Source organism: Bidens hawaiensis, unplaced genomic scaffold (genome assembly GCF_021521415.1).
Source record: "Bidens hawaiensis isolate Kalapana, Puna unplaced genomic scaffold, B.hawaiensis_p1.1 tig00010461_1, whole genome shotgun sequence".
Lineage (NCBI taxonomy): Eukaryota > Viridiplantae > Streptophyta > Magnoliopsida > Asterales > Asteraceae > Bidens > Bidens hawaiensis.
Window position 1 is genome coordinate 549608 of NW_027491796.1, and position 26604 is coordinate 576211.

General features: G+C 38.4%; 1 protein-coding gene across 1 annotated transcript; it reads left to right on the forward strand.

The window, feature by feature from the left end:
* The first annotated feature begins 1899 nt into the window (after nucleotides 1-1899).
* On the forward strand, nucleotides 1900-3073 carry LOC143535278 (uncharacterized protein At1g76070-like). Its single transcript, XM_077029573.1, has one exon. It carries the CDS (start codon nucleotides 2112-2114, stop codon nucleotides 2952-2954), a length of 843 nt encoding a protein of 280 aa, XP_076885688.1. The 5' UTR covers nucleotides 1900-2111; the 3' UTR covers nucleotides 2955-3073.
* Nucleotides 3074-26604: the final 23531 nt, after the last annotated feature.

A 26604-nucleotide genomic window follows, 5' to 3' on the forward strand; every position in this document is an offset into this window, starting at 1 on the left:
AATAATTGCATACAACTATATGCACAAATTAATATATATTATTATAAAGTACGTTTATTTTCCTTAAAACTACACTACAAAAGTATAAATATTAAACAGAAAAGCAGTCTATAATATTTGAAATCATATTTCATAAGCACCTTTTGGCTTTTTCAACATATGTAGGTCTTGCATGCATGTGATCATTTTTTTCACTTATAACCCACGTTTTTAACATTTATACAATTAGAATAAAAATAAGAATCTAATGTTAAATCAAAAGCATGAGGCACGCTTCTAACTAATTAAACACTCGTGCTTTATATATGCTACATCGTGCCTTCTTTATTCTCTTGAAGGATGGGTTTATTCTTATTATTTTGATCAATCGCACTTGACGACGTTCTATAAGAGATCGATGATGAATCCCATGATGATTTTGTGATTTTGTTAGAAATTATTAACACTTATATATTGTTGGTAAATTACAAAAATAAAAATGCAATTAACTGAATTGAACAACTAAATCAATAAAAATAGTAGTAGAAATATATAAGAGAACATAACTTTAATACGAACTAGACGCTCTTTAAGAATACTTAGTTAATACTTATTTCAACTGTAATTTGATTAGCTCCATCAATTGCTTTAGATAACACGGTTTCTCTAAACTTCTTAAAAAATCAACCAACACATTCACTTCCTTAATAGAAACTTTAAGAAACATATTATTCAATTGTAACTTTTTGTTCACTATATTCATCATGCATGTGTAGTATCTGATACCAAATGACATTTAATACTAACTTTAGAATTGACACAATCAACATTAGCATCATAAACGCTAGCATTTTCAACCTTTTGATTTCGGGAAGAACCTCTTTGAGTTTTTTTGTTGGATAAACCTCTTTAAAGCTTCATCTAGAAACTTTCGTTAACTCTTCTCTTGTTTTTCTTGTTTTATGTTTTTGGCTACCGAATGGCGCTTGATTGCGCAATTTTCAGTTCGCATCACCTCAAGCCGTTTTATTTATTTAACATAGTTCTCAATTGTGATGAACTTCTTGTTGAACGGCTGGTGCTTTAGTAGGATGGCAATTGAACTCGCACTCAATGGACAACTTACCCGAAACATTTGAGAGAAGTAATGAGACAGGTATTTTGATAAGGGAGTTAGTTATATAATAATGAGATGTAATTATATACCTTGTTTTACGTACAATTGTTTTTTAATTAATATATATGTATCAAATTCGCTTCCCCCTTTAGAAAGTTGCTATTAATTAAATAATAACAAAAGAATTAAATAAAAGGAGTACGTTACATCCCTACTTACATTAATATTATTTGATATGGACCCATAAATATAGTTAGATCACTTTATTAGGTCCAAACTTTAAAATAGTGACACATTTGTATGTATATAGAAGAAGAGGTGCCACCATATATTAATCCAAAATAATATCGATCTATATATATAAAAAAAAAAAGATTAAGGATTCAATATTCTATGTGATATATTGCAATTTTTGAAAGAAAAAAAAATAAAACATTAATACGATTATTTTCTCCAACCTTATTTCAAAACGTCTACTTTTCTTATACTTGTGATATTCAAATCTTTTGAATTGGAAAAAAAATTAAACCTCAATCTCTATACTATTATACAACTATATGTTAAATTATTATTATATTTTTTTAAACGGCGGGTGATATATTATATTATATTGTATTAATATATGTGTATATATTATTATATATTATATATTAGTAAACCGGCCTAGCGAGACATATGTTTATTATTTTATACACTAACTAATATGCTATGATAGTTTCAACTTTCAAACGGCTAGAATATTTCCTTTTCCTACACATTAAATAATAAATAATGTGCCATATGGCTTGAGTTTGCTTAGTCATATTTGCCCTAATTTGACCCAAAACTTGGATCTCTTCACCTGCTTAATTTCCTCTCTCCTTCCTAAACTAACCATATATATATACACACACATATACACAAACACAGTACTCATTTCAAATACCTAATACATAATATAGAGTAAGAAACAACAACAATATTCACACCAAGTTTTAGAGAGAGAAGATATTAGTATAGTAATTTGGTGTTAGAAATGGAACACCAAAAAACAAAATCTATGAGCAAAATCTTGAAGTTTCTTCCAAGAGCAACATCTTCAGTTTCTTTCCAAAACCCTCCACTTTATAGTCCGGTAAAAGATAAGAAGTTACCGGACAAAACCCATAAGTCCAATCTTGGAATCGGTTTCTCCGGTCCCTTGGTTTCCATAGTTCCACCCGAAACTCGCCGAAAAATCAAGAATGATTCAAAGTTTACGCCTTTGTATGAACCCACGTCTCCAAGAGTCTCATGCATGGGTCAAGTTAAGTGTAAACATTACCGGAAGCTCACCGGTGTGGATAAACCTAAACCTAATAATAATAATAAGTTTTCAAGAACGACTTCGTGTGCTCCAGTGAGAATTAACAATATTAGCAATATTAACAATGAAGAAGTTGATAAAGAAAAGGTTGTGATGACTAAGAAGAAATTAGGGTTACGAGGTTTGTTCAACAGCAACGGTAGAAAATCAGACGCTAGTAATGACAAGTCAAAGACGACAGCGTTGACTATTCCAAAAAGTCAAAGTTTGAGTACAATGAAGAGGTTTTCAAGTGGGAGGGATGCTTTTATTAATTTTGATTGGACAACACAAGTTGCGCCGTTGGACTCGGCTTGTCAAAGTGGTTTAACCGATGACGAGAGAGACGGTGGAAGCGATGGGGGCGAGGTTGTGATCCCGTCGTCCGCGCCGGTGATGGTGAGAAACAAAGGGGTTTGGGATGGTTTTGTTAGGGTTGGAGGTGTGAATGTAGAGCCAAGGAAGGAAATTAATTTGTGGAAAAGAAGAACAATGGCTCAACCTCAGCCACTTCAATTGCTTGGGGTCAATTAGTTTGTTTTTTTTAGTTTTGATAATATGTGGTTACTTTTCTTCTATTTTTGATGGCTCTAATATGTAAATATGAAGAAATATTTGAGTCATTAATGCTATAAATATTAATGAAGGATTAATAGTTTGGTTTTACAATTAAAGTCTTGACTGTGATTTTTAAAATCAAATTACCTTTTTCTAAGATATTATCTAAATACTTTAAATGATAATCAAGGTTTAGTAAAGTTCGTGATTCAAAACTTACTTAAAACTTACTAAAAGAAGTTTAAGTGACTTAAGGAAATAGTAACTTGGTTCAACTTTCTTTTATTTGATTGTTATTTTAGAAGTTAGAACATCTTCAATAATTTTTTGAGTAGTCTATATATGAGGCATGCTTTAAAGTGAGGCAAATATTTTTCAATTTTGTTTTGTATGTTTGTGTTTTGTGTTTAAAAAAAATATTTGCTAAACTTATAAATGCTTATATATTATTAAACTTATTAAATTGTAATTAAAACAAAGTATTGGGTAGAGATATTGTACGTTAATGCTTTAACGTACGAGAGGTACGCGAGACGCTTAAAGGCAAAAACCTAAAACGCTTAGAAAACGCTCACAAAAACTTAAACGTTCAGCCAAAAACCTAAAACGCTCAAAAAACGGTATTCCTGAAAAAAATAGAAAAATTGACCGATTAACGATCCAAAACTGTTTTTTTTTCGGTTAACCAATGATTAATTGGATATGTATGACGATTCCGGGATGTTGGGATGTGATTTCATGGATCGATTCGTGAAAAACGGGATTCGCGTACGTTAATGTACGTTAAGGATTAATGTATTAGATCTTTTCACTACAAGTATTTATATACTTATAATTAACAAATTTATAGTATACGTATCTTATATAGTCTCATGTTATATTAGTTAATAGCGAAGGCAATTACTACATCGGACTATTCATACAGATGGATTTGTAAGCGCTAAAGCATTCACGTTGGAATTCTTATTTTTATCCATTTAATTCAATTAAAAAACATCTTTATTTATAAAATTTGTTTTGTCTTTTTAGAACCCGTACATATGATTCATCATATTTATACATATTCAACTAACTAATTAATTATTCACGACGTTAACCAACCAAATATTAAATCATATGCATCTACAAGTCACACGTTCTTAGCGCCGAACCGTGTGCCTACTGCCTAGACATTTGGCAATTAGTGATTACATCCTAATTGACTGATTTATTTTATTTATTTACTAGTCGGTTGCCCGCCGCGATGCAGCGGTGTATGCGCAAACGCAACCGGTGGTAGTACGTTTGTAACCTCGCAACGGTATGTGCGTAACCCGAAGGTGATATGCATTTAACGTGGCTTCGGATGTGTAACCAGTGCCAGTAAGCGCGCCACATAATGCCTATACGCGAGCAACCCGATATGTATAAACAATATCATCCACGTAACTGATGCCTGAACGCGCGTAGTTGGTAGCGACAAGCAAGAAGCAAAGATGAAATGCACAGTAATTTCAAAACCCAGTCTGTTTTGACGGGCATGTTCCGACCCGAAAATGTTTAACCCGAAGCCCGATTTGATATGAACCCTTTCGATCTAAACTCATCCCGACATGAACTAAAGTAACCCTTTTTGTATTAACCTGTTCCAATCCTAACCCTTTCCAACACCATTAGCCGAACATGCTCGACTCGTTGTCGGTAATAACTGATCACGTAACATGTTATTTTTTTTAAATTAATAAACTATAGCAATACTATACTCAAATTAAAGAGACCAAAATGCTTGTTTTTATGATGTAATTTTTTTAAAAAATAATAACGTGTGAAAAAGTTACGTCCGTTAAAAAACCGTGGGGTAGGTGGTTTATAATTAGGGGGGAATGTGTAACTATTTAATATATTAACAAAATTTTATTAAAGTTGAAGACCATTATTGTATATTATTTTGGAATAAGCAAAGACTATTTTATCCCTAAATTATTAAAATTATATGCATTGCTAATTGTACTATATGCAACAAGAATGGTACATCTTAAAATTTAAGAGGTCTCTCACTCTTATATTATCTATAGTATAGATATGGTAATATGTACGAGGTTTTACATCTTAAAATTACATATAATAATTAACCAAACCAGATATTAACATAAAATAACATTTTACATGATTAATCGTTTTCCAGCACCATGCAAAATGCATTCCAAGTTGGAGGAAGTACGTTTACCATCCAGACTTGCATTAGAAAGTTCATATGCCTTTTGAATTGCAGTATCACATAGTGTTTGAACTCCTACTAAGAGGCATTCAGAAACATGAAAAAAATTTATCAGGTGACAAAAGAATCAAATTATTTGAAATAATGAAGCTTTAACCGTTCAAAGTAAGCTTTGATGCTTTTTCAAGAACAATGTGCTTCCTTCAAAGAATTTTCACTTTATCATAAACTACATTATAACTTACAAGTATGCATATAGCAGCATACCACGTGTTAACTTTCAAGCCTAATTTTAATTTGTTTTAGATGAACATTACTTGATAATAATTCACTAGTTACGGGTAAATATGAGGTCATGACGATTTGAGTTTTCCCCATTCTATTAAAAGAATGAATGAATATACTACAAATGTTTAGGCTTTTTACCTATTGGTGCTAATGCAGTTGATTAGTACACACACAACTTTCTTGAACCTGGCCCATGATGAGTATATGTATATTGGTGCAAATATCAGTTTTAGATCGAACATTAGCATGGCTACGTGTGCAAACTTTGAAGGATGTATACTCAAAATTAAACAAACTTTATCTAAGATCACATCTTCACTTTGCAATTTGTGAGGGGGATTGCACCCCATGATTTTGTTGTAAATGCAAACTGTACAAATTTATGTATGAGTTTTGGCTGCACTTGAAACTAAACGACTTATACAATCGTCTAACAACTATGACCCAACTAAATTCAACATCTAATCAACTTAATAAATTATAGATGTACTAAACCAAGCGCAACAACTATATTTAGTTTACAACTCCGGACAAAAATTGGTACTTTGAGATTGTAACTTTTACTTTTGTTTTGTTGTACATTATCTATGGCACATTTTACGTTGACTTATAGTTAATATACATCATCTATGGACCATATCACATTTTATATCTATGTTATATTTTAATCGATAAACTATTATGTTAATGTTTTTCAAGTTGAGTAACGAAATTATTTGGATCATTATTTGGATACCGGAGAGTTCATTGAGTATTGTTGTAAATCCGCTCAAAGCTAATTGGTGATAAGTTTGTGTTTTCGTAACATAAATTTGTATTCTCTTCCTAACTTTACGCCACCCGCCACAAAACGGGGGGGGGGGGGTCTAAATACTAGTTTATCCGTAAAAAGACATGTATGCAAAGAAAACGTATCTTTGGAATAAGATTTATCCAAACAAGATCAATAAATAAACAACTTGAAAAGGAGTTTGTCTTCATAGAAGCCCATGCTTCCCATGCCAACTTTTGTATTCATGTTTTAATACATTTACATTTACATTTACATTTACATTTAGTGTCTCTAGTATTTCACTGTAAGTGAACAAGTGACACTTACAGTCCAAAGTTTATCTATTTGTATAGACTGAACAGTTTACGTAATAATGATTTTGTTAGTATTCAAATCTATAATATTAAACAAACATGTGTATCATTATATTTGATTGATCCATATTGAGAGCCATAGTTGCATTTATTTTCTCAGCTTTCTCTTTATCTTTTACATTTCCGTCAGCATTGACAACGCTCTCCTCTACATTTACAACATCCTTGTAAATTCTTTTATATTTGTCCACAAATGATTTAATCTCGTATGTGTTTAGAAACTAGAAACATGCTTCACGCAACGCCTCTTCAACTATCATTTTATCTTGCGCTATGCAATCAAACAATGTTTCAATCTTTACATGTGTCTAATAATAAAACACATCACATGTCACTGGTTTTATGGAATTCAATATACTAAAGAATATGCAATGGCATGTACACAATAATTATAAAGCATACTGTTAATTCAACAGCTTTATGCACGCCGTCCGAAAATTCGACTTCACCCTCGTTGTCACTCTCGTTATCACTTTCATCACCACTCCCGTTATCACTCTTATCGCCACACTCGTCTACATACAAATCCCTAATCTTTCCGCTCCCAAATCCTCATTTTTTCTCTCGAACCTTCCTCTATGTTGCAACATGTCCTTTGTTTACTGGATTTGTTTGACAATCTGCATTATATCTCGGGAAAACCAGTCTAGCAACATACATCAGCTGTATTTTCTTAAACAATAACGATGAATATTGACACATGCAGTAAGAGCAATAACATTTCATTATTTTACATGCAACACAATACGTACTAAGAGGATTGTTAGTGGACTGCTGAACACTGACTTTTCAATGCAACTTTCCCATTCAGTTTTACGTTAATTCATTGAATTAGCAATGAATGAGCACCGGCCGACATTGCCTAAATCCGTGTCGTCTTTGATGCGGTGGAGAAAATCAAGATTGTATTTTCCATCATGCTTTACTTCTCCCATTACACTGAAAAACGGCGTCACAAGGTCAAGTTTAAACATGATTTCGTCATCACGGTACGCAGACACCATCTTCGCTATTTTCGATGACATAATGTAAATTTTCTTCCAAGCCAACCGCATACCCATGAATCTATTATTGTACTTAAGTAAAGGTAACCGGATCTCGTGGTTTGGATATCCAAGCAATTGACATATAGACTTTTCATCTATTTTTATCTTAAGGTCACCAACATCAATCTCCATCCGATCTTGGTTGAACATGTCAACCACGTAGTGCCCAAGCTTGACGAGTATCCTATCTATTCTAAAATCAAGCATCTTCATAAAACCTATGCTCCTAATAGCATGCAACTGTTTTTTTCACAGGTTCTTTATGGCTTCAAACAATTGGTGCTCAGATGAGCGGGTTCGTATGCCGAACCATTGACTTTTCCTACGTGGTATGTGCTTCCCGTCACCTATCAAAACATCAATAGCACATGTGTGAAATATGTTATTAGTGTTTATACATAAAATATTTGTATTGTACATATGTTGTGCATTAGTATTGCATATGTGCAATACAACATAACCACATATAATTGCGATACATCAACAATACATATATGCAACAATACATATATGCAATAGACAGGTGCATTGATATATGTAATACACCATAGACATGATTACGCGCAATACATGAGTAATGTATATACTTAGTATGTAAATAATGCATATGCATAATACGTAAATAATGCGTATGTGTAATACACCCGTATTTCATATATGTAATACACTAGAACCTCGCGTACACGTGTAATACATTATTAATGCATATATGCGATACACATGTGTATGGTGTATATGTAAACGTTTGTATTATGTATTGCATATATGTAATACAATATAACTGCGCATACGTGTAATGCAACATTAATGCATATATGTAATACATTTGTGCCTCGTATACGTGTAATACAAAAGTAATGCATATACGCTATGCATTAGTAGTGCATATATGCAATACAAATGGATTACATATATATATATATATATATATATATATGTATATATATATATATATATATATATATATATATATATATATATATATATATATATCAGCAATGCATCAATCATGCAAGTAATACATCTGTATTTATACGAGTCATGCCCCTTATGGCGGTGTCTTCTTTGCTACTAGTTTATGATTTGTTTTCCTCTATGTTCTCCTCGCCATCACCCTTTGAACTCTCATCGTCCAATGTCTCACTATTCACTCTACGTGTACGAGTTAGTTCATCCCCTGTTTCACATGATTTCTAAAAAAATTATATAATAACACATGCAATTTCAAATAAAGGAAAACAACTAAATAATACAAGCTACAATTCTATTTGGAGTTATACATATTTTTCTATTCAAACTTTTAATAAAATTCACAAAATTGTGAATTAAAAAGTTATAAACATATGTATATTTGAATTAACGACTAGATGGATAATTTGTGGATTAACGTTAACAATTTCACATGTTTATTGAAAAAAAGTACATTCATGAATAACCCAACAAAAATAGTATACAAATATGTAACATTAACAATACCTTCAAGGTTATTGAAGAGGTAGTTCCCAGCAGAGCCCAGTTGGACCCGCAAGACTCACCTTGAACAGTGACGTCTGCGCGGTTGGACCCGCAAGACTCACCTTAAACAGGGACGTCTGCGCAGTTGGACCCGCAAGACTCACCTCGAAGAGACGTCTGCGCAATTGAACTCGCAAGACTCGAGGGACGTCTGCGCAAAGACCAACTGGATCCGCAGGACCAACCATGCTCAGAGACGCGACGTCCTTACGCGCAATACGCAAGCTGTTCTCGCAGGAAAAGCCTCCTAATGGTGACGTACTCCGCCTGTTCCCGCAGCTACGGATACTAGCCATCAGGGAAGGCTACCCGCGCAGCAAGGCTACACGCACAAGGCACTAACTCTCAAATAATTCAGTAATGTCACCTGAAGAGGGAATGAGCAAGCCGGGAATACTCCCGCCCAAAGCCGGGAATTCTCCCGCCCAAATGAGCCAGTCCGTACGATACTGGAGGATCTTTTGTACTGTACCTGCCAAGGTATGGACAAAAGAACTGACCAAAGCTGCGACAGCTCACTGACAACAGTACGACGGCAGCACGCTCTAGTACTTAAAGTCACTATCAGCCGCTGCCTACGCACCAACCCCTGTCGGGGCACGTCCATAGCCTGCAGTTGGTGGAAAAGGAATAGTATACAGCCGGCCTGGTCACTATCAGCCGCTGCCTACCCACCAACCATCAGCATGGCACGTGCGTAGCCCACAGTTGGTAGAACAGGAATACTATTCAGCCGGCTGTACCTGCTTGGAAACCTACCTTCGGCTATAAATACTCCAACACCTTGGAACGGTATCATCATCTTCTCTCTAGCTATTTCTCTTAATATACACTTATATTCAAGAGCAATCTAGTCTGATTCTCACGCCGGAGGGTGGTCACAAGTAGGTACCCCCCCCCCTTCTCAGTGACGAGCTCACGGTGTCTGTTTTGCAGGTCATAAGAAGAATAACCATCTTGCCGGACCTAACCCTCGTGGGAAACATCTATTTAACCCCCAGATTATCCGTAATCTGCCGGGGCCGATTAGTGTTTCTTCATTGGCGCCATCCGTGCATAAAAGCTAGAACTTATTCTTTCAGTTTTTTCAAAACTTCTAGAAAGATGGTTAAAGTTACTCCGGTCCCAAGGCCAGCGAGTGACCAAGAAACCCCGGTAATCACAAGCCCAGCTACTGGGAGGAACACCGGCGAGTACACATATTTTACGAACACTACCCCGGTTACCCAAGCCGGGGCAAGTGCAGTAAATTTTACGAACACTACCCCGGTTACCCGAGCCGGGGCAAGTGCAGTAAACAATCATCCCCTGGGATTCATTGATACCCAGGCGGAAAGACGACAGACGAGGTTCCCCCGCCAAACACTTGATCAAGTTAAAGCGTGGGCGGAAGCACGTCAGAAAGAATTCCAAGCTGAGTTGGACGAACGCTTACGTTCCATCCAACAAACTGACGAATTCGGAAGCACTCGACAACAGCTCAACATGAGCAATGAGTGCGAGTCCTCGGACGATGATCGGGAGGAATCCGACAGTGACGCAAACCCTCGCCATAGGGCGAAAGGGAAGCGTAACGAAACGGACTTCCAACCAACAAGGAATTTTGGAAAAACCTTCAAACAAAGGAACGCGGGGGGAAACCCACGTGACTTCTCCAAAACCTTTAGACCAACTGCTGCAAATGCAGGAACGTCCAAATTTACAAGGGACATTGCGGAAGCAATCGCCCCGAAGAGTGCCAAGCAGATGCCCAACATCGGCACTTATGATGGTATATCCGACCCAGACGATCACCTGAACAGATTCATAGCGGGGGCAACCGTTAGCAACTGGACGGAACCCACATGGTGTTATATGTTCCAGATGACGCTGGTTGGAGCGGCTAGAGCGTGGTTTGACCGTCTACCGGTCCACCACATCTACGATTGGGCGGACTTCCAACACAAGTTCAGCCAACACTTCAGTCAACAGCGGAAATATATTGAAGAACAGTGGACGATCCTCAACTGTGTAAGAGAGGAGGATGAATCTTTACTAGACTTCATCACTCGCTTTAACTCGAAAAAGCTGAGTCTGGGCGCTATAAGCGAAGATCTTGTTCGCGCCGCTTTCATCCAGGGCGCCGAATACCCAGAGCTTATCCGCACGTTGACGGGTAAAGACGGCATGCCATCCACGTGGGATGCCATCATGACGGCTGCCAAGCGCTTTGCCGAAACAGAGAAGCAACTGGGTGGGGATCCGCCCCAGAGTACAAACCTCTACACGCAGAGGACTAGAGAAAACAACGTCCGGACCGCCCGGCAAAACAAAAGGAGGAAGCTAGGCATTTGGCAGTCAAGGGTAAACTTTGACACCTCATCCAGCTCTCGCTCTTTAGTAGGCGGAAGGGATAACACGCACCCATCAAGCCGACACCCCCGGTGGACGCCGCTCACCAAAAGCGTCACGGAGATATTTGCCACTGAGAAACTCCCATGGCCAAAAGCTCCAACGGTCCGGCACCGACCTGACGCGGATCAGAGCAAATACTGTGACTTCCACGGGACAAAGGGTCACACCACTGAGAAGTGTACATCCTTGAGGGATATTGTTGAATCATTCTCAAGGATGGAAAACTTACACACCTTGTGGCATCAATCAAGAATGGAAGGAAGAATGACAACCGATACAAAAGCAACGGACGAAAGCCCGTTGACATCAGCATCCACATTGTTCATAGTAACATCAGAGGAAGAAAAAGACGGACGACAAAACCATGCGTATGGAAGGAAGCTGAGGTGCGCTTCCCGCGAGTGCCAGGAGGACCCAGCAAAGAAGGCCCTATAGTCATCAAAAGCCAGCTGGGGCACTACATCACTTCCCGCACTCTTGTTGACAACGGCGCCTCGTCAACAGTTATGTACAGGCAGTTCTTCGACAAGCTAGACGACGAAGACAAAGAACGCCTAGAAACGGTCTACGCCTCGATGGAAGGGTTTGACGGCAGCACAAACACCCCCCTGGGTATCCTATCCTTCCCCGTCATTCTCACAGACGGGAAACACTCCCGCACAGAAGACGTGGACTTTGTCGTAATGAGGAAGCCACACCACACATACGACATTCTCTTCGGGAGAGACGGGATGGCAAGATTCAATGCCGTGGTATCTTCAGTCCATGGCATGATGGGATGGCCAACAGCTGAGGGCGTAGCGATGGTCACCGGTATTCCCCAGGTATGCATCGCATCTGTCTCATCAACACCCAAACCAAAGATGGCTAAACCGACCATCACCGAACCAGAAGAATGGGCCTTCAATGGCAAATACCCCGACTAGGCGGTTACCATTGGCCCAACAGTCACTGATCCTACGCGCACCTTACTCAAACGCTTACTACAGAAAAACGCTGACATCTTCGCATGGAAACTAGCTGACATGACTGGGGTACCTCGAAGTAAGGCAGAGCATAAGCTCAAGTGTGACCCGGCTTTTACGCCGGTCATACAAAAGCGCAGAGTAATGGGGGCGGAACAAGCTAACGCGTGTAGAACCCAAGTCAAGGAACTCCTTGACGCGGGCATCGTACGCATCAGCAGATATCAAACATGGGTTGCAAATCCCGTCATGGTACCGAAGTCTAACAAACAATGGCGCATGTGCATAGATTTCAAAGACTTGAACAAAGCATGCCCCAAAGATTGTTACCCGTTACTCGAAATTGATCTTAAGGTAGATTCGCTAGCACCGTTTCGCCTTAAAAGCTTCCTTGATGCGTATAAAGGGTACCATCAAATCCACATGGCCGTTGACGATCAGGACAAAACCGCATTTCGGACGCCCGATGGCACATTTTGTTATCAAATGATGCCATTCGGACTTAAGAATGCCGGGTCCACATACCAACGCCTGATGGACAAAGAGTTTCATGCCCAAATTGGGAGGAACTTGGAAGTCTACATGGATGACCTGGTCATCAAAAGCCTTGACCCAGAAACAATGTTGAAAGACATCGAAGAAACATTCAACACACACAGAAAGATAAACATGAAGCTCAACCCGAGCAAGTGTTCCTTTGGGATGGAAGAAGGGAAGTTCTTAGGAGTCATTGTTACTAAAGATGGCTTCAGAGCGAACCCTGAAAAGGTCGAAGCCATTATCAAAATGGAATCACCTACTACCATCAAGCAAGCTCAGACACTGAATGGACGCCTAGTCGCACTTAACCGCTTTTTAGCAAACCATGCGGATAGGTCGTTCCCATTCGTGTCAACGCTGAGAAACTGTTTAAAGAAAACGCACTTCCGCTGGACACCAGAAGCGGAAGCAGCTTTTCAAGAAATTCGGTCACGTTTGATCGAACTCCCAACGCTCACAGCACCAGAAGCGGGAGAGGAATTAATCCTATACCTCTCCGCCACAGATAGAGCAACCGGGGCCGTCCTGCTAGTCGAGCGAAAAGGCATCCAGATGCCAATCTACTATGTTAGCCGTCTCCTAACAGACATCGAAACCCGGTACTCTACCCTGGAAAAATTAGTTTTAGCACTTGTACAGGCTTCACGCAGGCTAAGACGATATTTCCAAGGTCACCCAATCACCATTCTCACCAACTTCAAACTTGCAAACGTTTTAGGCAAACCCGAACTGTCGGGACGCCTAGCCAAATGGGCAATAGAATTGGGAGAATACGCGATAAAGTATAAGCCGAGGACAGCCATAAAAGGCCAGGTCTTGGCCGACTTTATTGCAGAAGTCCCCGCCTCGCGGGAGAAAGAGTGCCAGGACGAGGCTCAACCCTCTCCAGCACAGGACATCGATGATGTCTGGCGACTCTACACTGATGGAGCAGCCAGCAACGAGGGCTCAGGCGCAGGGTTAAAACTAACCAACCCAGCGGGCCAAGAATACACTTACGCTATTCGACTGGATTTTTCAAGTACAAATAACGAAGCGGAGTATGAAGCATTCTTGGCCGGGCTGAGGATTGCGCATAAGATGGGAGTGAAGAACTTGGAAGCCCACGTGGATTCCATGTTAGTAGCCAATCAGATAAACGGGACGTACACGGCCGTGAACGACACAATGGCCCTGTACCTCGCTCAAGCAAAAACCCTCATGCGCGATTTTAACGATTGTAAAGTCATACACGTCAAGCGTAGCGAAAACAAATCTGCGGATGCGTTAAGCTAGCTTGCGTCATTGGCTTTCACCCACTTGGGAAAGGACATCCGCATTAAACTCCTTGGAGCACCATCAGTCCCACACAAGGAAGTCTGTGTCATCCAAACCGGCACGGAAACGTGGATGACACCAATAATAAATTACCTTGCGGCGGGTATACTACCAGAGTCGAAAAAACAGGCAAGAAAACTACGCTGTAAAGCACTGAACTATCAACTCATCGATGACATCCTTTACAGACGTAACTTTCTTGGTCCACTCCTCAGATGCGTCGACGACCAAGATGCCGACTACCTCCTAAGGGAAGTACACGAAGGCATCTGTGAGACACATACAGGTCCACGCGCAGTTGTAGCTAAGCTAAACAACGCGGGATACTTTTGGCTGGGGATGCATACGGATGCACTAGCATACATCAGAAAGTGTAGGTCTTGCCAACTCTACGCACCCAACACGCATCGCCCGAAGAATGAACTTGTTCCAGTCACCTCTTCATGGCCATTTCAGAAGTGGGCCATCGATGTGACAGGCCCATTTCCCACAGCAGCAGGGAACGTCCAGTTTCTAATGGTTGCCATCGACTACTTCACCAAGTGGATAGAAGTAAAATCCTTAGCCCAAACAACCGCAAAACATATCAAAAAATTTATTTGGGAATTTATTATTTGTCGTTTCGGGCTTCCACAGAGTTTGGTGAGAGATAACGGCACCAACTTTGCCGACAAGAAGCTACAACAGTGGCTGAAAGAACTTCAAATCACCCACACCTTTACCTCAGTGGCGCACCCACAGGGTAATGGTGAGGTGGAAAGAGCAAATAGGAGCATCGTCGACGGCATAAAGAAAAGACTATTGGAACACAGATCCGGCTGGGTGGACAAACTTCCACACGTCCTTTGGGCACACAGAACGATGAAAAAGGCAAGTACGGGAGAAACCCCGTTCAGCCTCACTTATGGCACTGAAGCCATGGTCCCGGTCGAAATTGGTCTACCCTCACCAAGGGTCTTGATTCATCCAGAGGACAATGATGCGGAAAGACGGTTAGACCTTATGCTAACCGAAGAACGCAGAGACTTAGCCGCAGTGCGTGAAGAGAACTACAAACGACAAATGCAAAAGTACTACAACACGCGGGTAAAACTCTGCAACTTCAATGTCGGAGACTACATACTGCGTAACAACGAGGCTTCGAACCAAGAACGCCCAGGAAAGCTGGCCCCCGTCTGGGAAGGGCCATACATTAACAAAGAAGTTTTGGGAAAAGGCGCATACCGGCTCGAAAGGCTCGATGGCACCCCCATCCCAAGAACATGGAATGGAGCTCAATTACGCAAATGTTACATGTAGATCAATTCCAAACTTATAAAGAAACGGCCTGGGGCCACTTCTAATGGAAATGATTCTCCTTTCACATTGTGTTGATCGCTTTACATTTATAAACTTTCCGGACGGTATGCCGGTATTCACCGCATAAATATGGAAAGAAGTCGTTGCGTGTGGACGGCGGCAAAACCCGCATAAACACAAAAAACGACAAACCTCCACGCAGGTCAGTTATAGGTGAAGATTGGTCATCCCACTAAATGAAAGTGACGGTCCTACCCGCACAATCATGATAGAGGAAACTGAACACTAACCTATTGACAACCGCGCGTCGAACGGTTAACTTATTCAAAACACTGGGAAATTGCTAAAATAAACTAAAATATGCATGCGCAAGTCATGTAACGTTTATAACGCAAGTCATAAAGATTCAAAAGTAAGCGGGATTATACCCCTTACCTTGGCAACCAAGTAACTATAAGACAGGTGCGGGTACAGTGTCAAGGCAAAACCCTTCACATACTTAGCACCTGCAGGGAATTGAAGCCAAGAATACCTCGGCAACCAAGTAACTATAAGACGGGTGCGGGTACAGTGTCAAGGCAAAACCCTTCACATACTTAGCACCTGCAGGGAATTGACGCCAGGAATACCTTGGAAGTAAATTAACTATAAGACGAGTGCGGGTACAGTGTCAAGGCAAAACCCTTCACATACTTAGCACTCCGCAGGGAATTGAAACCAAGAAGGATCTTCTGGGCCATGCTTGCGGAAACGGAAATAACATCCCCGCATAGCGGGAACGTTGAGAACTAGATTGTTTGAAGCTCCAAGATGGAATTGGTTGTTTAACATAATTGATCACTATGTTTAAAACTACCAAAACCTCATGGAGAATCTACACAAGTGGAACTCAACGCTCCTGACTTGCGAGGAGGTTACAGACCTACCCGCATCATACCCAAAGATCAAGCAGAAAAGTCGGGAATTTCTGCACGTGACATTAGGACTTCCGCGGGAAGAATCCCCATGGAAAACCTTAAAACTAAACCCTTTTCAAAACCCCTTGCTTAAGTCCAAAAGTTCACCTCACTTATTAACAATTCACGAGAAGAACATTGGACTGGGGGGACTTGAAGAGGTAGGTCCCAGCAGAGCCCAGTTGGACCCGCAAGACTCACCTTGAACAGGGACGTCTGCGCGGTTGGACTAGCAAGACTCACCTTAAACAGGGACGTCTGCGCAGTTGGACCCGCAAGACTCACCTCGAATAGACGTCTGCGCAGTTGAACTCGCAAGACTCGAGGGACGTCTGCGCAAAGACCAACTGGATCCGCAGGACCAACCATGCTCAGAGACGCGACGTCCTTATGCGCAGTACGCAAGCTGTTCCCGCAGGAAAAGCCTCCCAATGGTGACGTACTCCGCCTGTTCCCGCAGCTACTGATACTAGCCATCAGGGAAGGCTACCCGCGCAGCAAGGCTACACGCACAAGGCACTAACTCTCAAATAATTCAGTAATGTCACCTGAAGAGGGAATGAGCAAGCCGGGAATACTCCCGCCCAAAGCTGGGAATTCTCCCGCCCAAATGAGCCAGTCCGTACGATACTGGAGGATCTTTTGTACTATACCTGCCAAGGTATGGACAAAAGAACTGACCAAAGCTGCGACAGCTCACTGACAACAGTACGACGGGCAGCACGCTCTAGTACTTAAAGTCACTATCAGCCGCTGCCTACTCACCAACCCCTGTCGGGGCACGTCCATAGCCTGCAGTTGGTGGAAAAGGAATAGTACACAGCCGGCCTGGTCACTATCAGCCGCTGCCTACCCACCAACCATCAGCTTGGCACGTGCGTAGCCCACAGTTGGTAGAACAGGAATACTATTCAGCCGACTGTACCTGCTTGGAAACCTACCTTCGGCTATAAATACTCCAACACCTTGGAACGGTATCATCATCTTCTCTCTAGCTATTTCTCTTAATATACACTTATATTCAAGTGCAATCTAGTCTGATTCTCACGCCGGAGGGTGGTCACAAGGAGGTACCCCCCCCCCCTTCTCAGTGACGAGCTCACGGTGTCTGTTTTGCAGGTCATCAGAAGAATAACTATCTTGCAGGACCTAACCCTCGTGGGAAACATCTATTTAACCCCCAGATTATCCGTAATTTGCCCGGGGCCGATTAGTGTTTCTTCAGTTATTAAGTTGAATTAGGTTGTCCATTGTGTTAGAATATTTAGGTGCTTGTTTAATTGCTATGTGTTCACTTTTCTTTCCTGCATAATTAGATTTTCAAGAAGTCGAAGACATAACCATTAACAGTAACATATGAAGAGCATAGTGTTTAACTATTTACGTGGAGCCAATTATCATAATATGCGTTTGAGTTAATCAACAAAATTCATAATTATTGTTTTTGTTAACTATTAAGAATGCCACAAACATACACATGTGTATTTACAGTCACATTATCTATGTGCATATGTGTACAATTCACTAAACATCGTCTACGTGCATAAGAACAACTACTACATAAGTTTTGAGCACCTATGTACACACAAGTTTGAACAACTAAAGATATATAAAGCACCTCAATCGGTTGATTTTATATGAAGTTATTTATTTAAGACAGTCTAAAATGTGAACAAAAGTCGGCTTGGATGTTACTTTTTCTATTTCGTCCCGCCCAACCAAACTGTATTTGCAGCCCTTTGTTTGTAGTTTAAATCAAAGTTACCACATATATTGCCAAAAACATGTTTGCGGTGAATGTATGCATGATGTGATTATTATTTAAGCATTTCATCAAACACTTAGGGGGTGTTTGTTTTTTCTTCAAACATCTTCAAGGGAGCTAATGTCTGCAGGCGCGCAGACATTACCCTTGAAGACTGTTTGTTTATTTTCTTAAAACAGATCTGAAGTTATCTTCTTTCATCTTAAAAGAAAAGCAAGGAAATCTTGCTTAAAACATCTTCACAAAAAAACCCTACTCTTCTCCCTTTGCAGCCACCCTCTCATCCACTGCTCCTACCACCGTCCGCCAACACCACCACCCACCGTACGCCGCCACCACCACCCCCGTACCCCGCCGCCACCGTCCACCACCATCCACCGCCACCACCACCGTCCACCACCCACCATCCATCACCACCACCGTCCACCACCCACCATCCATCACCACCACCGTCCGCCACCACCACCACCATCCATCACCCACCACCACCACCATCCATCACCGCCACCGCCACCACCACCGTCCACCACCCACCATCCATCACCACCACCGTCCACCACCCACCATCCATCACCACCACCGTCCGCCACCACCACCACCATCCATCACCACCACCGTCCACCACCCACCATCCATCACCACCACCATCCATCACCACCACCACCATCCATCACCGCCACCACCACCATCCATCACCCACCACCACCACCATCCATCACCACCACCGTCCACCACCAACCAAAACCATCCATCACCACCACCCATTGTCCACCACCACCATCCACCGCCACTACCCACCGTCCGCCGCCACTACCACCATCCACCACCACCACCTTCCACCACCCACCAAAACCAAATCGGCATGGAAAGCAAAGACTAAAAACTAGATGTAACTTGAATAAATGACTTCTATCTTGTGAGATAAGTTTGACAGTTATGCAGACAGTATCAGCTTATAAAAACAAACAGTCTTATATTTTCAGCTTGCAGATCTTCAGACCACATCTTCAGTTGCAGACATGAAAACAGATGAAATCAGCTTGCAGACAGTTTATGTCTGCAAAAACAAACAGCACCTTAGTATGCATCATAAAAATAAGTTGACATGACAACTCAATTTAGCATCACCTTAGAAATACATATTGTTGCAGACATTCATCAATAAACAAGAGTAACAAGCATGCACTAGATTCAATCATTTAACTTAAAATCCGTAAGTTGTAGATACATACATACATACATAGCAACAATTAATGATTACTCTCAAAGATTAACTAACTATAAGAGAAACATTTCTAACTCAAAATCCGTAAGTTACATACCAGGAGATGAGACGAGAGCGGTAGTAGATTTGGTTGTGTGTTGAGCTTAGTGCGTGTTAGGACTGGATTTGTCTGTGTTTATATGAATAATTCTAATATATATTATTATATTAATTTTAATTCTATTCTTTTTTTAGTGTATAACAATTGGCGGTGGAACACATGTCATGTATCATTCGAGGCATTACGTTTTAGGTTATTGAGGATGGAGCTATTTTGTCTAACACCATACTTGAGTCATTAAGAGGTTATTGTGATATTACCACCAAAGCTTCTCACAATGATCTCAAAGATGATCTCAAAGAAGCAATTCCGGATCACGTATAGATCCATATAAATGCCCTCCGGTGATGAAGAAGGTCTCAACCACATTTCGTTTTCTCTGTCCAGCATCAAATATGAAAGCCCGCAAAGCACTTGTTTGAAGGGGTCAGAGACCGAAATCTCCGAACCACCCTCCGATGCTTATTGAAACACTAGGTGCGACTATTGACGTGTGTATATAAATGATAGTGTGTAGAGAGAGTTTGTGGAAGATGAACCACTTACTTGAATGTTAAAAAAAACACATGTATATATAGGAGGATAGTAGGCTTAACCCTAATGGGCCATTTTCAACTTGGGCTTGCCACATTTATGGTTACATGGGTTAGGTTTAACCTATTATACTTAAGTCTTCTTAGATTGGTACTTTTACATAACTTTTTTTTAAACCGCAAATACCATTTAAGAGTACTTGATGTAAAGACAAAATGTGGTCTCGAAAAAGACATACAACGGCCATTATCACATGGGCCCCCCAAAATTGTACTAATAGAGATATTTAGGATAACGACGGGGAAAGGTCCCCTCCGGGACCATTTCCATCATAATTCTTTTAGATGCGATCCGTATGGCTTTCCTAAACCACTAACTTCCAAAGTCCTACCCACTATGTTCTAAAAAGCGGAAGGAACTTGACAGAAGATAGGTCTGTAAGAAAATCCAACTTTTTCACAAGTTCATAGATAAAAAAAAGTCGTAAGAATGGAGATCTTTCAACAGAGTGGAGCCAAACTGATCAACAAGAAAGAGGCCCTACTTACTAGTTATTACAAAGGAATACTTACCTATATGAGTAGGTTTAATTTCATTGTCATTTGCTATTCCATGTGATCTTTACATTGACACCTCAATTTATGTTCTGGGTTATGAAAAAAAAAACTTTTTTTATAAAAGTACGCTTAAATGAATTGGTTAATTAGGTTTAAAACATTAAAAGAGTAAATATATTTTTTTTCTTTCAAAAAATTATAAATACATAAAATTTTGTTTTAAAAATTCCGTGCCTACTGAGGTAACCGGGTCGGGAGTCGGAAGGCGTTACCTTCCCCGCCCCTCCTAGAGCCACCTCTAATCTTCAATGACAAGACACCTCCATCATCAAGATGAACATCACAAACCTCTCTTCGTTTACCCCTTAAAGATACAATTATCATAATTCAGTGAAAAAACAATTGTTTGATTGTGAGTCGGGGTCTTTCAAGCCTCTAATTTTAAGTGTTACTAGCTTCATTGTTTTGTATTCAATACTTATTATATGTAATTTTATATATTTAATATACAATAAACTTCAATTAGATTACTTTGAGAAAACATTAAGAAATCCATCGACCAAGAAAACGATAATTTAGAATCCAACTCACAAGAAAAAAGAAGAGACCCTGCATTACCCTACCCAACCCAATATTCTAAACCGAACAAAACCATACAATTTAAATACGATTTATGGTTATGTTGGTCTCTTCATGGATGAAGAAGAGCATACAAAGAGTGCATTTTTTTGCTCTTCATCTAACTCTTCAAATAGTTGACCTCATTGATGACTTTCAAACAAACATTGTCATGATGATGAATTTACACAAATGCCCATGTCTTGTGACTATCAAAAATCCAAATCACATGGCTTTGAGGATCTTATGTATAACTGTATAAGTGTATAACAAGTAGCAATATGCTTCTCATAAACCTGTCCATTCATTTTTTTGAACGACCAACAAAAACTATTATATTTAAATAAAATCTAGCGAGCCGTCAGACCCACCCGTACATACGACAACACGTACAAAAAGACGAGACACCAAAACAAATACAACCAAAAGAACAAAACGTACCTAGCCACCTAATCGACTTAAGTGTGTTACAACCGAAAGCTACACCAATCCTCCCAAGATAGATCACCTTTTTTACCCCTATTCTTAATCCAAAGAAAGCTCATGATCTTTATCTCTTCCACCAAGCTCGCCACATGAATCGGAGTCCCGGAGTGCACTAACGCATTTCTTCTTTTCCACAAGCACCAAGTCGCAATCAAACAAACCGCTTGGAAGACTTTGGCTTTCTCTTTAGGGAAAGCCGAGAACTTATGGAGGTTTAGTATTGTTATGATATTGACCAATATAGTATTTTTAAATACGAAGCTAGAAAAACTCAATTAAGTTTTATGATTCAGTTTATGGCATATTTCTTTATTTCCTTTCAAGAGAAATCACGTATATATTGTTGAAAATTTTAAGAATCTTGGTAAATAATCTCATACGCAGGAAAAGAAAAGAGTCAAAATTGGGTCACTTTTACTATACTTCCAAAAGAAAATATGGCTTATTGTGAAAATAAAGTGCGTACACGAAATTTGTACGTGAATTTCATGGCCAATGCGCTAAAAGCTTTTATGACATGGACATTAACATTAACACTAACACATATAATATATGAAGATATTTATGATTAATATTATTTTTACGGGTTGTTATGTCTCATAAAATAAATATAGCATAATAGTAAGTTTTTTTTTTTTTTTTTTGGTCTAAGAACAATAATCAATGTTAACTTTTTTTATTGGTCTAAGAACAATATTTTTTTTTATTTTTTTTTTGGTCTCATAAAATGTTAACAAAAAAAGAATACTCACTCGGGTTAAATTTTACAGTCAATGAAACTTAAAATTTTTTCCCATTTACACTGAGTCATGTAGCTAATCGTCCAAGGTAATTAAAAATTGTTGCATCACTAACGTGGGTGGCTAGTACCACATTGTACCTGCTTTGACTGGTCACCGGCTACTAATGCTACGATCCAAAAAAATGCATAATCTAAATATGCATAATGCACAAAATACTAAAAAAAAACAACAAAAAGATAAATTCATATATTGATTGTCTTGAAACCTATACTCAAACTTAAAGCACCATGTTTGACCCGTTTCAAAACAAACTTAGACAACGTTTAAGATTAGTATAATATAAAAGGAATACTCTTAAGTGTTGATAACACGAGTCGGTCCCTGGTTTCCGAAGTGCCAAAACACGCCTATCAAAATCTTGAATTCCATTTGTTTTCTTTTTCTTCAATATTAGGATTCTTAACATTTGCTAAAGAAGCCAAAAACTGTAAAAAAAATGTTAGATCATATAAGGAAAAAAATAAGGGAAATAGATGCTATGAATAAAACACTATCATTATATCATGTTTTACACATAATGAAGCAGTACAATTATCATACTACATGCTCAAAAGTCGACTCCATTTTGACTCAAACCATGTAGGAAGATCATTTTCGCATGTTTGAAAGTGAATCACATGCTAATTATCTTCTGAAAGAAGGAAAGCCTCACCGAAAATTGTAGCCCTTGTATTTGAAGATCCACTACAATATGATCAACCATTAAAAGGCCAGCTTAAAAACTATTGTCATGCGCAACAGAAGATGCTAACCTGCACCATTGATAGACATTTGGATAAGCTAAAAGATCGATTCCTTGTGTGTATATATACCCAACCATGAAAGAAAATATTGGATCAGAGGTCAAATATAAAAAATTAAGCACCTACAAATCAATAACAAAATTCAATACTGTGGCTAACCATATAAATCGATATATATGAAGAAATCGATCTATTAGTTGATCCAAATGGCATAACATGGAAGTCAACCAAATGGTTCAATTAGAGAGATATTTGTGTCATTACAAATCATTTATTACACACGATGTGTAATTTTATCAATAGTAAAAAGTTATTCTCTAAACAAATGATAATTGTTCTATGCCTTGAAACATTAGAAGATTGGCAACAAAAAAATGTGAAACTTTTTCTAATAAAAAAAACAGAACAATTTTGAGTATTTGGAATATATCATCCAGTTACCTGGTTAAGTATGTGTATGAACTAAAATTTTGCATTAATAAAGCTCTTATAATATTTAATACATGGAATAAGTTAATACCCGAAAACAAACCAGTTGATTCAAACAAAAATAAAAAATGGTTTCATTATCACTAAATTTTCCCAATTCCGGAAGACAAATCATTCGACAAAACATAATTGTAAGCCCTAACCACTAATATACTGGATTCCGAATATGTAAATAATCTATCTAGATATCATTCGACAAAGAAAATTGTAAAAACTAACAATATATAATTTCGAAATTATAAATCCAAACTGTTAAAGAGAATACAGAATAAAACACAAATATTCAAACATAAACCTTAAACATACAAATTTCGCTACAAACATATACACATAATTTTAAGAAAACAAAGAAGGTAATCAATAATTACAATCACAGATATGACTTACCTTGAGAAGTATAACACATACCTGTGATTGTATATCTCGCTATTGGAAACCCTAATTTTGCTTTGTCAAGATATAGAACCAACAATTGGGAAAGTTAAATTTGTGTATAATCAGTAATGAATCAGAGGAGTTGTTATGCAAAATAAATATTTTGGATGCAAAGCAGGGGCGCTGAAAATATGAATACTGAGCCGATGAAGCCTTTGCTGGAGAACAGAAAATTTGCAGTATTAATCACCCGTCGAAAATAAACCCTAAATGAGCCATGGGCGGGAAAATAAAAAAATGGGTATTTGAGAAGGGGACACCTGTCCCATTATGGTTTTAATTAATAATCCAATTATATATTAAGTAAAATAAAATATTAGCGATATGACGGGTTTAGTGATTTACGGTAATATGCTACTTTTAAGAAGTTACAACTGATTATGCAACAAAACATGGTGCTGCAAGAAAAAGGGTTATGAGCTTAATGATCATGGTTATTGGGGAGAATGATTCTTCACCAAGCATTGAACCTGCTAAGATGAAGAACACTGCTTTGTTTTACCGCATAAGATGCTTTCTACGATCAACCCCCAACGTGAGAATAAGCTCGGTACGATCAGCTTCCAACATAAGGATAAGCTTGGTCTTTTAAGAGAGTAATGGAGAATATATAGAAAATATAAGAGTATTGAAGTACATAAGATAATATGTATACATGGAATGGTTAAGGCATCTATTTAGCGGGAACTCTCTCCCACATAGACGGCAGGCTTGATGCGTCCTCTCGGTTGGCTGCTATTCTTAGTAGCCCGCTCTCTCTTACAAATCGTGTACTTTTGTCTTTTCCTCTTTTATATGACAAGTAACAATTAAGAAATTAAAATATTGGTCACATTCACATTAGCGCAGCTACATCCATATTAATTCAAACCCTAAACAGGTCATGTTCGGATTAACTTTGGTTAACAGGGTCATTCTTCGTTAACCTGTTTACTTTGTATAACTTTTTTAAAAATATACTTGAAGTCGTACTTAAACTATTTGGGTGTTTTATGCCACGTAGATTAAAGTTAAAAGGAAATCTTGAAAACCTGTCTAAAACAGTAAAACTATAAACTAATGAATATTAGGCTTGAAATTAACAAATTAACTGGTAATGCTTTGAAACCATTAATCTTTTGCTAAATAGACAGTGTCAATTCATAATATACAGACTAAAATTTGGGCTTTATGGAAACTCCATGTTTAGATTGTTATAATGAAATTGGGCCGAACTTCGAGCCATTACTTGTGGGTCAAATACAAAAAGCTTGGGCCAACATTTTCTTCTCTATTCTTCTCTTTTACCTTTTTTTTTCTTTCCTCCTTTCGTCTTTTTCTTATTTTATTTTATTTTCTCTTTTTCTTTTATTTCCTTTTTTTCTTTTTGACTAGACGAGAGAGAATGCCCTTTTCATAATTCATGATATTTATTTAACTAAATCTTCAAATAAATTTAAATAAAATATATATATATATATATATATATATATATATATATATATATATATATAGGGGATGATTCAAGATAGAAGTCATTTTACTGCAAGAAGTGTAAGAAGTCGATCTAGATCATTGATGTATGTAATCAATGGCCATTAACTAAAATGGCAATATTGTAAATTTAAACTATTCAATTTAATTGATTTTAATACTTGAACGGTAGTTTTGTACTTTGGTTAAAGAATTTAATTAGGAAACAATTATAATTTAAATTGACATTAATACATAAATAAGTATTTTTTTAATTTATAAAAAATCAATTATGGTTTTACCTACTTTGTATAAAGCCGTGTGCTATTATTAATATTTTATTAATATATAGTCATAAGTTTCGTGTTTTTATTTTTCCTACATTAAATTGACATAATCCTACACACATTGATAAATAAGTGTAGAGGTTCTTTTCTATATATGGATATTATCCTATATAAACTGGATAGATTCCTACACTTAGTAAATATGCATCTCATAAAAATCAAATTAATTAACTGGATTAATTAACAACTTACACATAAAAATGTGTCCAACCACACAAAACAGTAAAAAAAATTACACACATACCTAAAACTTGAACGCAACCACCCCACTATTATAATTTTCAAGCACACAAAGAAAACAGATTTTCCTACACAACCACCGGTCATACACATAATATTTTGAGAAACTTTTAGTGTGTAGGCTACTAAAACTAACAACTTCATTCGAATTTAACAAACAAACATATTT

Bases quoted from the DNA above. Each gene is read 5' to 3' on its own strand.
- LOC143535278 (XM_077029573.1), top strand. From the start codon at position 2,112: ATGGAACACCAAAAAACAAAATCTATGAGCAAAATCTTGAAGTTTCTT.